A 15,325-nucleotide genomic window follows, 5' to 3' on the forward strand; every position below is an offset into this window, starting at 1 on the left:
TAGGAAATCCATGCCTAGAGGACTCAGGGAATTTATGAAAAGGAACAGAAGCCTCGCCCATTATTAGAGGAATTTTTATTGAGTCATCTTTAGTACGCTTGTGTGCCACAGTATATTTTTATGCATTACATTCTCATTCGTACATTAAAGTATAAATTTTAATATTTATTTGACTTTATTTTAAATGAACTTTAAGATTCTTTCATTTGATTCAGCTCTAAGATATAGCATGTAATAAAAATATTTCGTTTAAAACAAATATTTAATTCTTCTTTAAAAAAATTATCTGGAACCTTGTTCTGCCCCAATACTTTTTTGGCTCATTGTAAATAGAATATACTTTGAACACTTTTCATTTTATTTATTTATTTATTTTTTTAATATTGCAAGAGATAAAATGCAATGCACATGATTTAATGGTGGCCAATAGATAAAGTTGGCGGAAATATTTTTCTACAGAAGATTGTTTGTCGCTTGTCCTGTGATGAAAAAGATCCCTAATCTTCACTTAGATTTCTATACTCAAGTTTACACAGGTGCTTTACAAATGCATTTTAAAAGAAGACTTCTCCAGTGGTATACATTCTCTTTGATATTAAAAAATACGTACGATAGTGACACTTCGAGCCATTAGCAAACCCAAATTTGGCGCTGGTAGTGCATATTAACCCTTGTAGCACAGCGGTTGCTTGTATCTGCATTGATTTCAAGTGTGTTAGTTTCCAGAATTCATCCAGGCCGAGACTTTCGTTTTCGCCACGAAGAACAATGGGAGAAAACTATCCAAATCTTGTGTGGATACCAGGAAATTTAGTGTACAAATCAGAACCATTTGCTCAAGTAGTTTATTCTGTAAACAGGAAGAGATACTGTGATAAATGTTTTGGGATGCCAAGAGCTCGTAGAAACCGGGAGTAAGTATTGAGCAGAACTTCTTACCTTTCATTACGTTTGGTAGGTGTATGACATTTTATGTTATTGCAATCAGTAAACAAAATCTTCAAACTATTCTAACTGCGTATGTAATGATATTTCGCGTGCATTACTTTTTTGAACTATGTTTACGTACACTCTTTTTCCAGCGTTTACAGTTCCATTACAATTATTGCTCGTTTGAAAAATCAGTAAAGAAGGTGTTCAAATTAGTTTATTTACAATTGTTCTCAGATTATCATTGTATGCGCTAAGTGATTTCATAAAAAATTAAGCAAGAAGCCTCAAATATTTATTAGAAAAAAACTAAATGTTTTTAACTAGAAAGTTGTGAGTCCAAAGGACATAAGAAGTCATATTTTATCGCTTTTTTCCGTCTATTATTTTCATCTCTGTACTTTGATTGTATTCATTGAAAATATTGACTGTAGTTTATTTTAAAGTAAGAGGCGTTCACCAGTGGCCAAACGGTTAAGACCGCTGAATACTTTATTATTTCTACCCAGGCCCAAGCCAGGCAAACGGACTGGCTGCATGAGTGTTTTTTTTTTTTTTTTTTTTTTTTTTTTTTTGTGCTTTCCATATTCAGTCACGTAAACAAGAGCCAGTTTCCCTTAGAAAGTCCTCTGCGATAGCATCCTATCCCTTAAGACACGCAGCTTTTGCGTGCTTTACTATGTTCCAATAACTTACTCTTATCTTAAAATAAAATAACTCATCACTGTAAATAATTGACTATAGTTAAAAAACACTCATGAAATATATAATATTATTTATGGCTCGGGTACCTCTTATCTGAAGCTCGAAATCGTTTACCATACCCGTTAAATATCGAAAAAAATAACCGTAATTTCAGAACTTGTTTATTTGAAAATCACAAAGCACTCGAAGGCTATTTGTCCAAGTAGAGAAATGCCTTCGATCTTTCTGAACAAAGTAGCTCATATTTACGTTAGACAAGAGAAAAGACGAGAACAGATATGTGTTTTAAGAACAAACAATAACTTTGCGTTTGATTTTCTTGAAAAATAAATATGCTTTGGGTTTTGATTTACAGAAATATTTTGCAGTAATAGCCAAGTAATTGAACAGCAACAAAGATACTCCCTTGATAGTTACTACAACTTTAATAGCAGTTCCAACTTTTCCAAGCAATTCAGCTGAAGTACCAGAAAAGAGTCGCATAACTCCCCACCCAATTTAAGCCAGATAGTACTACAACAACTGAAAATTAACACTAGAAAAATAGCTCATCCCGTAGAATAATAACAGGACTGTACGAGCAAAAACTATTGTAATGTAAGCTTATTACTATTCATTTTGTATGCACTTGTTAAAAATAATATTGTAAAGCAGTTAAAAATGACATTGAAAATCCAGTCAATGTGTAAATGAATTACAAGTTTACTTTGATTATCTCAGTAAAAGTATTGTAGTAAATATGAATTCAGATAATGTTTAAATGTGCCTATAACTGTCATGATTTTATGTAACTATCACATGTAACTTGTACAAGACAATGTTTGTGATGAACATATCTATGCTTATACACAGGCCTTGCATGCCCATGTAATATTTATATTTTTACACGGAAGAAATATTCCCTTCTGCCAGGACGACTTTTACAACAAAGTCAGGTCAGTGGTTATCTCAGGCGGCGCTCAGTTCTATGGTTTTAGAGTTTTGTTATTCCCTATGTTTTTTGAACAGAAAGGTATTTCTTGTCTATATCTTATTCCAGATGACAAACGTTAGCTGATTACTTGCTCACATATCCAATAAATTACTTTTTCGAGGGTGGAGATGATGAGGTTAATCTTTGGATTATGATAACTTGGCGATTTTTTAGCGAAAATTTGGCGACCAACCCTGCTACAGCAACCTGCTAGTTTTTTTTTTTTTTTTTTTTTTTTTTTTTTTTTTTTTTTTGACGCCATTTTGTTTTCACGAAGTAAAGGCATTTTTATTTTTAACTCAACACTTTTTTTCCAACAATCTGCTAGCTGAATTACGCTTATGCTAGAACTTTTATGGAACAAAAGTGCTTAATCATGACGAAGATTAGGTGCGAAATTGGGAGAAAGTGCAGAATCGCAAACTGCTTGCCACGTTTTTAAGAATTGCATATACACGGTATCCATGTACACGTCGACCTATTTTCACTTAAAAAAACATCCTAGAATTGCACAAAAATGGCACTGCGCACACTCTTGACTTTATCCATGTACACTGCTAAAGTCCTAGCTAGTAACATTTATCGCCTTACCAAAATGTCGCCAAACTACCTGTTACCATATTCCAAAGATTAGCCCGACATCTTGCCAAATTATCCGAATAATTTGTATCAGAGATCTAAAGATTGAATTTTCTACCGATTTTCGGTTTCAACACGATAGCCCACTTTGTCATCAGTATTAAATGTTTTTAAATGCCATATTCTCCAGTTCCTGGATTGGCACATCTGACATCATTCAACTGACCTGCTAGCAGCATTAATCTCTTCTCATGTAAAAATGCATTATTGAGAAACCTATATCCCAATAAAGATATCAACACATTAAAGAGACGTGAGGCACTTTGAAATTAGAAACTGAAATAAGTCTGGTTTAGGCATTAAAAAGAATTATAAAAAATTTCTGTCGAACATGCGATCGCATCATTTTGTGTCGCGACAATCGTGATGTTCGTACTCTATAATTTCAGCTCAAGTTATGTCAGCCATTTGTCCATAAAAAGAATTATGCAGCCTTTCTTTTTACAAGTATTAGTCATAGAACATATCGGTAGGTATTTCCAGATACGGAAATGTTTAAAATAATGTAATTATACCCATCACGGTAATTTTAAATTTTAAAAATCAGTTTTGTTTAAACTATGAAGTTTAAATTTTTAACAATCATCCAGTCTTTGTTTTGTATTTACTAAAAATCTATGCTCACTTTAAGAAATAAAATGCAAAATGTTTTATTCTTTTGCGGCAAGAATTAACAGAAGTATTTAATTTCATGATTTGGGCTTTTTTCTTTAGAATTTTCAGTGCACAAAATCAATTTTTGTCGTTTTCTTAAGAGGTCGGTTAAAGCATAAATTAGAACAATTCGAGGTTGACGTTTTTCCCATTTAATGACATTCACTGATAATTACATTGTGATTTATTTATTTACTTTTTTGGTACGTATTACCTGCTCCACCCTAGGCACTACACGGAAAGGAAGGGATGCCCCTTGGAAATCTTTTTAAGGGAAACTGGCTCGTAACCATGTTACACATGGGGGAAAACTACGAAAACGCTCATGCATTTAGCCCGTTCGCCGAGACTCGCACCCCGGACCGAACTACCAGTGTTCAGCAGCTTTTACCGCTCGGCCGCTGAAGGGCCATTGTCATTTATTAGTTTGTAATATTATTTAATTTAATGTTTTTTTATGTTTGGCACGCCAACGTCTGCACATACAAATAATTTATAAATTTTCATTTGCTAAAAACATATTACAACTATTTTGAGGCGCAGTTTTAAAGCTATTTTAAAATTTCTTGTCATTCAAAATATTTACTTAACTAGAAATAATTTTTAATTTATGCAAATAGTATTGCGATTTGGTTATGTCATACCATTTAAACCTGCAGCTTTTTTCTTGAAAGCGAATTTTATAAGATTCTATGAAAAAGATCTCCTTTTTGAAAAAATTTCGATTCATTCAAACATTTCGCGACAATCTATACATTTATATTCGCAATTAATCTATTAACATCAAAAGCTACCTGCTAGACTGGTATCATTCTTTGTTACTTACAAATTTAAACATTTCTCTCTTCAATTTATGCAAGATTTCTGAATTTTCAAGAAACATTATCTCAAGTTTTAAATAGTGTGGTCAGTGTTTTCGTAGGAGAGTCAAACTTTTCGTGTTTTCATTTTTATTAAGTGTAACTTATATAGAATTGGGAAGCATTAAATGTTAGATTTAGTAATTTTTAAAACTGAGATTTTACTTTAAATAATGCGAAAATATGAATTGTTACCTGTTTTAAAAATATTTTTGTAATTTGAAGTATACACCATCTGTCTAAAAGGACACCGCACAAAGCTCTAAATGTAATCAATTCCTAGCAGACACAGTGCTAAGCTCTCTATTTATACATATATTTTTTAATTCCATCGACGGGATCCAACAGGCTGAAAAGCACCTAACTCAGTGGGTCAGCTGTTCCGTCGATGGCGAAAAGAAAGTGACACGAAAGTTGAATAAAATTTCAAACAAGGACTTTTATAACAGTTTCATATGATTTTATGAACGTTCTATGGGCTGTACTTGAGCAGGAAGTGACTGTAACACCTGAAGTTATTGAAACCTTCATTTTAAGTTTTCTCTTGTTTTCATTAATCCAGTCTTGGAACTTTTTGGACAGACGGTATATGTCTACGATCAACGGGTGTGAAAATATATCTCCTGCTAACTTGAACATTGCAACACGTGTTCCTTTTAATAAGGAAAATGTAAATTCTAGATATGCTTCTTTGTATTTAAACCACAAAATCGGGGGTTTGTTAGATGGAAAATAACAACATAATATTTGCTTAGAAGGCTAAAGAGATATGAGTGTGCTTTTCTTGTCGATTTTGTTTTAGCGAAATTCCTAAAACTTGGTAGCTTCGAAACAAAAGGAAAAGTATTAAAAGTATGGAATCCTTGAGATCAGTGTTTAATAAGAGATTAAACGTGCAATAAAAGCCTTTCATTAATTACTTCTACCATTTGAAAGCAAACAGAAATAAAGATGAAGAAACTAGTTAGAATTTTCAGAAAAAGGCAAATACACATATTGCCACATTTGAAAAATATTTCCCGCATCGAATCTAATTGGAAATCTGTTAATGCAACCTCATTCCATCGAGAACCGTCCAACAACATATGTAATTTTTGTGTATTTTGTGTAAAGGGTACATAATTTTGAATAACATCGAATCAGCTTTATTACATCATAGAGAAGATGAAGAAAATTATTGAACAATTAAGTTGAAAAGAATAATGCAATTGCAAATTTATCACTACTTAACACATTAGCACCACCACATAAATAGAAACCGCGATTTTCAGCATACGCCAAATTCTGACAACCATGCAAGTAAAATTTTTCAGTTTTAACAAGAAACATTGCGTACGACTCCCCTCTTTTTTTTTCTTGCCGTGGCCTTTCAGCGGCCATATGGGTAAAGTCTCTGAACGCTGGTAGTTCGACTCCAAGCCAATGGGCTGGTTGCATGAGCAGTTACGTGGTTTTTCTCATATGTAACTTCGATATAAGCCAGTTTCTCTCAGAAAGTCCTACACGAAGACATTTCTTCTCCAAGACAGATAGCCCTAGTGTGCCTCCTCGTAACCAATAAACCAAACCAACCTTCTCTGTTGCATTCCAAGTTCGAAATATTTTCATAAATAAATCGCGATATTTTTTGTTTTAAACTCGATTTAAAATTTGATCTTGTTAGAATTTATCATCAGTGGAAAAATCTGCGATGAACTTTCTGAGCATCATGGAACAATTATTTTGAATTCGATTATTAAACGATCACAACAAATTTCTGCCAGACAAAGGTAAAAAAATCCTCTATAAGGGGGTTTACTGCTTGATCTATCTTTAATAAATACCTAATTAAATCGTTGGTTGTATATGTTATAATAAGTATTTACATAATAAATAATTTTTAGAATCATAAATCATCATTCTTTTCTTCCGTAAAACGATGGTATCAAATTGTTCAACAGAATAGGATTAAACATTTAGATATCAAGATGAACATAGTATTTAGATATCAAGATGAACTTAAGTAGAAAAGAAAATTATCTGACGTGCTTGGAAATACCTAAATTAAGATGGTAGTTTCCTTAAACTACATTTGAAAAAATATCGTAATCAAAGACCAAGAACATTAATTATTTGCCTCGTAATTGCGATAGGTACAGGCATCATTAGCAAATGTTTAATATGTATACAATAGAAATTATTGTAGCCTTATATTAGATTTCGCAGTTGGTATTTCACGTATGAATCAACTCGCATTTGTTTTAAAGAACATGTATTATCAAATAGTTTTAAAAAGATTTTTAAGTTTCATACCAATTAGACAATTTATTTTTAAATATTTTAGTTTTTCTTTTGTTTACGAGTTTATGTGTTGGGTGAGTGAGTTATGTGTCGTCTTACTATTTTTTGTTTTCTAACCGATTATGCTTATGATTTTCTTTACCTTGTATTGTGTGAGTGTATTTTTAAAGATACACAATCTGTGTTAATCTGTTTGATCTGTATTTTAATCTTTTCACTTTTTTTTTTTTTTTTTTTTTTTTTTTTGTTTCTCTGCGTCGGGTGTGCTGCGTTAACCATGAGGCCGATTATTATCGGCTAGGAGGGTTGCAGTATACTCGTAAACTAAACTAAACTAAACTAAACTAAACCAATTAGACAGCATAGTATCTTAAAAGGCATCATTGTTTATTTCAACAAAATTGGAGGTAAATTTAATAATCGTTAATGGTGAGCATTAAGTAATAGACACTAATTTCAGACAGAAAAGTTTCAAGTTTTTCAAGAAATTTCAGATCTAAAAGTCGTTCAGTAACAATAAATTATCAGAACTATAGAAGAAAAAAGGAAGCATCTGACCTGACTGTAAAATGTCTTAAGAGTGAGCTGCGAAAAAGCTAAAAGCTTCATCTGATGGTTAAATTTCCCACGTTACTTACAGAATTTTATCATTTTTTATTAACTAATTAGTTCCAATTATTAAAGAATTCCAGCCAATTATTCCAATTAATTTATAATCTTTCCAATAAACATCAGAGTCCACCAGCCATCGAGCGGTAACACTGGTAGTTTGGTCAGAGTTTCGAATTGCGGACAGGCTGGCTGCATGGGTGTTTTCGTGGTTTTCCCCCATGTGTAACGTGCATACGAGCCAGTTTCCCTTAGAAAGTTCCCCCATCAAGGCATCCCTCCTCTTAGGCAGATTGACCTTGAGACTTTGCCATTATCACATAAACCAAACCAAACCAACGAACATCAGACACAGCTAAGTCTTATGCTTCATCAACGTCTATACAGATTGCTGCTATCTGTACACTGTTGCACATAAATTATCCAAATGATTACAAAATGTGAGAATTATAAAAAGTTCTTTTAAACATTATGCTTTTCCTAGGATGCCTTGATTAACTATGGCAAAGTATTCAAGAGCTATTTGTTTAAGACAGAATATTATCGTACAAGAATTGCTAAGGAAAATTCGCTCAAATTTTTTATCTTTTAGAAATAAAAGCTATGAAAACCTTTTGAAACATGTTCTTTCTGACACCATTAAACAAATTTAAAAGTCATTATTCCAAAGTGGCCTTGCACTAGCACTTTTGTTTTCGTTTTGCGATTTTGCGTCGGAACCCTATTTCTATGTTGAACTGCGGTGCTTAACCACCAGGGTGCCTGGGCGCCATAGCCCTACCCCTCATCGAATAACATGATAAAAGTTTCGAATTATGAGAAATATAACTGAATGTGCTAAATAATTAAATGAGCAAGAGTTTAAATTCATAATTGCTAATAGTTAAATACAAATTTTTTTCCTTAAGTACCTAATTACTAATCCATACATAATTAACTATTTTTTTAACAACTATTTCACAGAAGAATACATGTACACACAAGAGAAACAAAATACGAAGTGCGACGCCTTAGTGCCACTAGTAAAAACAAAATGCAAGAAAAAAGAACAATATACAATAAAGAATCTGAGCAACAATTTGCATAACACATATACAAAATTACACATTACTAACATTTAGGATCGCCCTTGGGCGTTTACTGAAATTGGGGTCCCTAGTATCATAGCAATAGTTAACAACCACAGGATTGTCCAAAAGTTCCTGTTTATCATAAAATGCCTTAGATAGGCGGCAATAAAAATCAAAAAGATCCTCTATTCTTAACTCTTTACGAATTTGCCTATTCCGAATGTACCAGGGGGCATTACATATCATACGCAATACCCCGCTTTGGGCAGCTTGTAACTGCCTTCTCAAACTTTTGCACGAGTATGCCCAGACGGGGCATGCATAACTAAGAATTGGACGCAACATGGTTTTGTAAATGAGCAACTTATTATCAATAGATAGAACACTGTTTCGAGCAATTAAGGGGAAGAGTGAAGCTTTACTAGTTCGAAACTTCCTGAGAATATGTATAACGTGTGGGTTCCATGTAAGAGATTTACTGAGGATCACCCCAAGATAAGGGACCTGCTTGACCCAGGGAATGTCCACACCATACATTTGCAGGTGAGTCGGCAAATTCTTCTTAGTAGTAAACAGTATGGCATGTGTCTTGTCGACATTCACTTTGACTTTCCATTTGGTCAGCCAAGTCTCTAGCGAATGGATGTGGTGTTGTAGCTGTTGTATTGCTGAACTAACAAATGCACTTTGCGTTAGGATCGCTGTGTCGTCTGCATACATGGCTAGTGTTGTGTTGTGTGTAGTGGGGATGTCGTTCACGTAAATATTGAATAGGGTAGGGCCCAGAAGGGATCCCTGTGGAATACCAGCCCGTATAGGCCGGTTTGTGGATAATGAACCAGAAACATGAACGAAAAAGTATCTACCGGTTATAGGTAGGATTTAATTATGTTTGTGATGTAGCGTGGGAGTCCCAGGTTGTGTAATTTGTATATGAGGGCATACAGCCATACTCTATCGAAGGCTTTGGCGACATCTAAGAAAAGTCCACCAGTGACACGATGTTGTTGCATCCCACTGCTTATTAACTCAACAACTCTGTAGAGTTGATGCGTTGTCGAGTGCTTACGCCTGAACCCAAACTTATAGGGTATGAGGATCTTCTGCTCATCCAGGAAGATGTTTAGTCTATGTAGGATAACTGCTTCCACGATTTTGCTAATTGAGCTTAGTAAACTGATTGGTCGGTAACTCTCAGGAGCAGTCGCAGGCTTCTTGGGCTTAGGCAGAGGGACAATCTTGGCAGTTTTCCAACAAGTTGGGAAGTACTGCCATCGTAGTATGATATTCACTAACTTGGTGAAGTAGAGTATTATCTTGACAGGGAAGTGCTTGATCATCTCATTTGTGACCCCGTCTACTCCAGGGCTCTTCCTTTTCGCAATTCGCATGATATAGAGACAGACCTCCGATGGCATGGCTGAGATAATGTTTTCGTTCAGGGATTTAAATTGAATATGTTTTTCTTGGAGATGGTATATGAAAACTTTTCTTATTATAATTAATTATGAATTATTAATTGCATTAATGTATATATTGATACAGTTTTGCGTGTGATCACATTGAAGTTTATAAAATAAAAAGAATTTTAATAACGAATCTACTGTTTGAATAATAAATGCGAAAATTTACGCGATTAAACTTTCTACAACGGCCCATTTAGCGGCTGAACGGTAAAGTCACTGAACACTGGTAGTTAGGTCAAGTTTCGAATCCCGGCGAACGGGCTGGCTGCATGGGTGTTTTCGTGATTTTCCGTTTGTGTATAGTGTATGCAGTATCTTCTGGATGCATACGTGAATAAAGCGGGCGCAGCCCGATCAAAACAGGTGAACACTGGTAGTTTGGTCCAACTTTCGAATACCGGCGAACACGGGCTGGCTGCATGAGTATTTTCGTGATTTTCTGCATGTGTAACGTGTATGCAGTATCTTATGCATGCATATGTTAATAAAGCGGGCGCAGCCCAGGTAAAATCGATGTACACTGGTAGGTCGGTCCAACTTTGGAATCCCGCTGAACGGGAATCCTCCATAGATTTTTTCGTGATTTTACTCATGTGTATTGTGTATGCGGTTTCTCCTGTATGCATAAGCGAATAAAGCGGGCGCAGCCCGCCCAAAACCGCTGAACACTGGCAGTTCTGTCCAATTTTCGAATCCAGACGAACAGGCCGGCACCATGGGTGTTCACGTGATTTTACGCATGTGTAATGTGTATGCAGTACCTTATGGATTCATTTATGAATAAGGCAGACGCAGCCCGCGCAAAACCGTGGAACACTGGTAGTTTGGTCAAACTTTCGAATACCAGCGAATGGGCTGCCTGTGTGAATGTTTTCGTGATTTTCCGGATGTGTAACGTTTATGAAGTATCTTGTGGATGCATTCGTGAATAAAGCGGTTGGAGAACATTGGTAGTTCGGACGAAATTTCGAATCCAATCGTACGGGCTGGCTCCATGAGTTTTTTCGTGATTTTCCGCATGTGTATCGAGTAAGCAGTATCTTCTGAATGCATATGTGACCAAAGCGGGCGCAGCCCGCGAAAAACCGCTGAACACTCATAGTTCGGTCCAACTTTCGAATTCCGGCGAGCGGGCTGGCTGCATGAGTGTTTTCGTGATTTTCCGCATGTGTCTCGTGTATGCAGTGTCTTCAGGATGCATATGTGAATAAAGCGGGCGCAGCAAGCGTAAAACCGATGAACACTGGTATTTTGATCCAACTTTCGACCCCGGGGAACGGGCTGGCTGAATGCGTGTTTACGTAATTTTCCGCATGTGTAAGGTGTATGCAGTACCGTATGGATGCATACGGGAATAAACCGGTTAAAATTGCCGGAAACTGGTAGTTCGGTTCAACTATCGAATGTAGGCGAATTTGAACATGGGAATTCTTTTTAAAACGAACAATGATAAGCGGGCTTCAGCCCGCTAGTTATATATTATTATTTGCCGATATATTGGCCGGGCCGCAAAAATATTTGTTGTGAGCCGCATGCGGCCCGCAGGCCGCGAGTTTGACATCCTTGTTCTAAAGATAAGCTCATTTTAAAATTTTGCGACATTGCTGTTGAACTGAATTTTATGGTTTAAGCGCAAAGAACATGATATTTAATAAATAAAGGTAACACACAAAACGTTAGAAAAACGCCCCTTTGGACGTTATTTAAAACTGAAACCTTTCAAATTTTCTTTTACTTTTTTTAGTCCAAAGGGGCTTTGTTCCTGAAGGAGTATTGTTTTCGTTTTGCGATTTTGCGTTGAATCACCATAAACGGCGAATCACTTTTCAAAGTGTTGCCACCAAATGTTAGAGTCCTGCATTATATTTGAAGAAATTAAATAATGAAAACTCTGCATTAAATGTATGTGTAATTTCTCGCATTGTGATAAAACAACGGTACATAGAGCCATCAATTTTTTTACGTATTAACGCAACCACCTTGCTGCAGTTTGACGATTTTTAACAAGTACAAAAAGTGATTCGGTAATTTTCGGATTGCAAGTTACTGCAGATATAGTTACTTAACTGTTATGCTCATGGTTGCCAGAGTTTGGCAACTTCTGTTAAGGTGTCTGCGATAATACGCAAGTACCGATTTTCATTTCATTTGATCCATTTTCTGAAATTTTAATGATTACAACATTTATTTAGCTCGTTTATAGCTTAATTAAAATTTTTCCTTTCAGTTCTGTATCTTCACGTGATTTAATACCATGTCATGGATGCAAGTACGTTTATTACTGTAGCAAAACGTGTAAGGTAAGTGGAAAACTTTCAGATTTTATATCATATTCTCTTCACAGAGTGCAAATTTCTAAATAATATGATACGTATACAATGCACCTTACAAGTATAGCGTGTGTTTATTATATTTTAAAATATTAAAGAAAAATATATTCGAAAATTTCCGATAATTTAAAGAATTAACATCAGTTTATTGAAAATTAAACAGAAAATAGAATAAAATACAAAAGGACAAAACAAGACTATTTATAATTCCGATTTTTACATTTATCCGTAAACGGTATTTTTCCGTTTTGCCGGCGCAAATCTCGCCAAGCAGACTTTGCTGGCGACAACATACAGTACACACATAATAAAAATGTTAACAAACATTAGTTTTAAGAATTTTTTATTTTGAAGGCATAAACATTTTAATACGTTTTAAAATTTTGTAAACAGCCAATAAATAAAGACAATAAATTTGTAAAAAGACATTAATTTAAGAATTTACTATGCTTTCATGGTTCCACATCCTGATTCGCCGATTCGTATCACGTGACCCCAAGGGATCTCATATCACGTAAACTACGCTACAAAAAATCTAATTCTCTTAGTAATTATCTACATTAATTTCAATTTAAATCTTAATTTTGAATACAAGTTTAAATGCAAGAATTGTTTCAATTCGTACGAATAGCTTACTCAGAAATTATGTAAAACCGCAGTGCTTTACTTCGCTAGTGCATTCTCATTAGAATTGATGAATTTAACCCTTTATTTTGCCTTTTCTCTAATTTCGCCTTCGGGTGAGCGGTGTGATTGCTCTCTAATTGACTTAATTACCGGGAATGGCCTTAGGGCATAAAATTTAACTCTCTTGCAAAAATTCTATGTAATTGTATGCCAGTATTGAAAGAAACAATCAATATGATAAGAAATAGCTGCGACTTATTTTGAAAATGAGTCTTAAAAGGTTACCAGCGAAGATATTCTGTTTGGCATCAGTTGTACCATTGTTGGCGACTTTATCGTTTGCGCCGGCAAAACGAAAAAGTACCCAGTAAACTTAGCAGTTGATTATAAATTTACAATTATAAGAATTGTTGTTCAAAACGCTGTAGATAATATGAAGTAAAAACTATGGAAAATTTTCTTTCGTTTAAATGTAGCACCTATTCTGTTAAGGGTAATTTTTAATGTAAGTAGAACATTCGTATCTACTAGCAGTGTATTCCATTAAGCAGTAAAACTACAGAAAACCAACCGAAATAAGATCTCGGAATGTAGTGTTATAATGACGCAGCATTCATAAATATTACAAAGTTTAAGTTTTACAGTATAAGCTTTGCAGTATTGCTGTACTTAAGCTTTGCTTTACGTAAATTAACTCTTAACCCTTTCCGGCACGTAACCTTTTTTAAAGTCGGAGTTTTGATTAAAAAAAAAAAAAAAAAAGGTAGGCAGTCTAATTAGGCCTAGAGGAGTACACAAGTAAAATTTTGTGAAGATAGCACTTATCTTTTTAATTCTGTGGGTGTGCCCAAAGTGGCACATTAATTGAATAGAGCTTCGAAAAGAGTGCTGAAACGAGCATTGTTGTCAATGAACTGACCGATGAGATGCGGAGAAACAAAGAATACAGACTCTCAGTTGTCCTAGATTGTCGGTGAGCTCGGTCTGGGCATACCTAGGGTTCACCTTTGATTTTAGGCAAGATTTCAAGGTAACAATTCAAAGCTAATATAGAATAAGCATATTAGCATACAGCCAAAAAATAAAAATTTCTTTTTAAACAATTCCTTTTATAACTTAAAAAAAATCTGGAAGATTTCTTTGAAAAATGAGGGTCTTAAAAAAACTAAACATGGCTAAAATATATGGACTGGATTCTGCTGAGCTGCCATCTATTATAAATAAAGAAGGTTCAGAGTAACCTATAGTAACGTATAAATCCTTTTTCATTCAATTTTTCTGTACGCACAGAAGGAAATTTTTAGGTGTGTCCAGACCGGACACACTGTGCCGCTAAGTGTTAAGAGTTAATTTACATACAGTGATACATTCGGCGTTTGAAATGTAATTCCTGTTGCGCGAGTTAAGAAATTTTGATAATTAGTACAATAACCAGAGAACAGTAGTGCAATGAAAATAATTTTATGCTCTTTACAGGAACATAAGGGAAACTAGCTTCGAAAATTTTCGTATTATATCAGTTTTCACTCTGCCAGATATCTTTATTTCCGTATATTATGTAGGAAAATGGGCTTATTATGGTGGATTTTTATGGAGTTATCTGTTAGTATGTTATTAAAAAGGTGCTAGAAATACTCATTAATCTTAAGTGATGCTCAGAAAAATTGTGGGCAGTTGTAGTTTCGATATTCATGAGATGTTCCACATTTAGCAAACTTTCGTCGCATGTCTATGAATATTTACCTCCTCGTATATATTCCTATTTTGGTACTTACGTATTATCGCAACCAGGCCAAAATTTGCATAAATTGCCAAATTTGGCGACCCTACTTACGGCAACCCTACGTGTTATACGTAGTTTTGTAAAAAGAGCATGTGAAGATTCACAAAATTTTCCTGCATTTTCGTGCAAATTTTTGTAATTTATGAGAAAATAGCAGTGTACATGGATAAAGTCAAGAATGTGCGCAATGCCATTTTTGTGCAATTCTGGGATGTTTTTTTAAGTAAAAATAAGTCGACGTGTACATGGTTATGGCGAATACGGTTTTCAATCAGTGCTAAAAGCAATAGCCAAAAGATTTCCGCCGAAAAAATAATTCTGCAACTTATTGAAATTCGAAACCGGAAGGGTTTAATTGCTATTTTATATTTTAAAACAAAATAATATAAAAAACGGTAT

The 15,325-nt window shown here is 34.6% G+C and overlaps 1 protein-coding gene across 2 annotated transcripts in view; it reads left to right on the top strand.

Moving 5' to 3' along the window:
* Positions 1 to 494: 494 nt before the first annotated feature.
* Positions 495 to 15,325, top strand: part of LOC118188976 (histone-lysine N-methyltransferase set-18-like) — a 94,837-nt gene continuing 80,006 nt past the window's right edge. Inside the window, exons 1-2 of one of the 2 annotated variants that reach the window (XR_015041965.1) lie at positions 495 to 914; positions 12,414 to 12,486. Coding sequence is in view for 1 of the 2 variants with exons in the window: in XM_035359505.2 (XP_035215396.2) it covers positions 769 to 914; positions 12,414 to 12,486 (219 nt within the window). In the remaining variant the exon portion in view is untranslated. The remainder of the gene's footprint in view (positions 915 to 12,413; positions 12,487 to 15,325) is intronic. The other variant, XM_035359505.2, reaches the window with a different exon arrangement.

This window comes from Stegodyphus dumicola, chromosome 7 (genome assembly GCF_044657685.1).
Source record: "Stegodyphus dumicola isolate Sdum_Otavi_A_Nest chromosome 7, ASM4465768v1".
NCBI lineage: Eukaryota > Metazoa > Arthropoda > Arachnida > Araneae > Eresidae > Stegodyphus > Stegodyphus dumicola.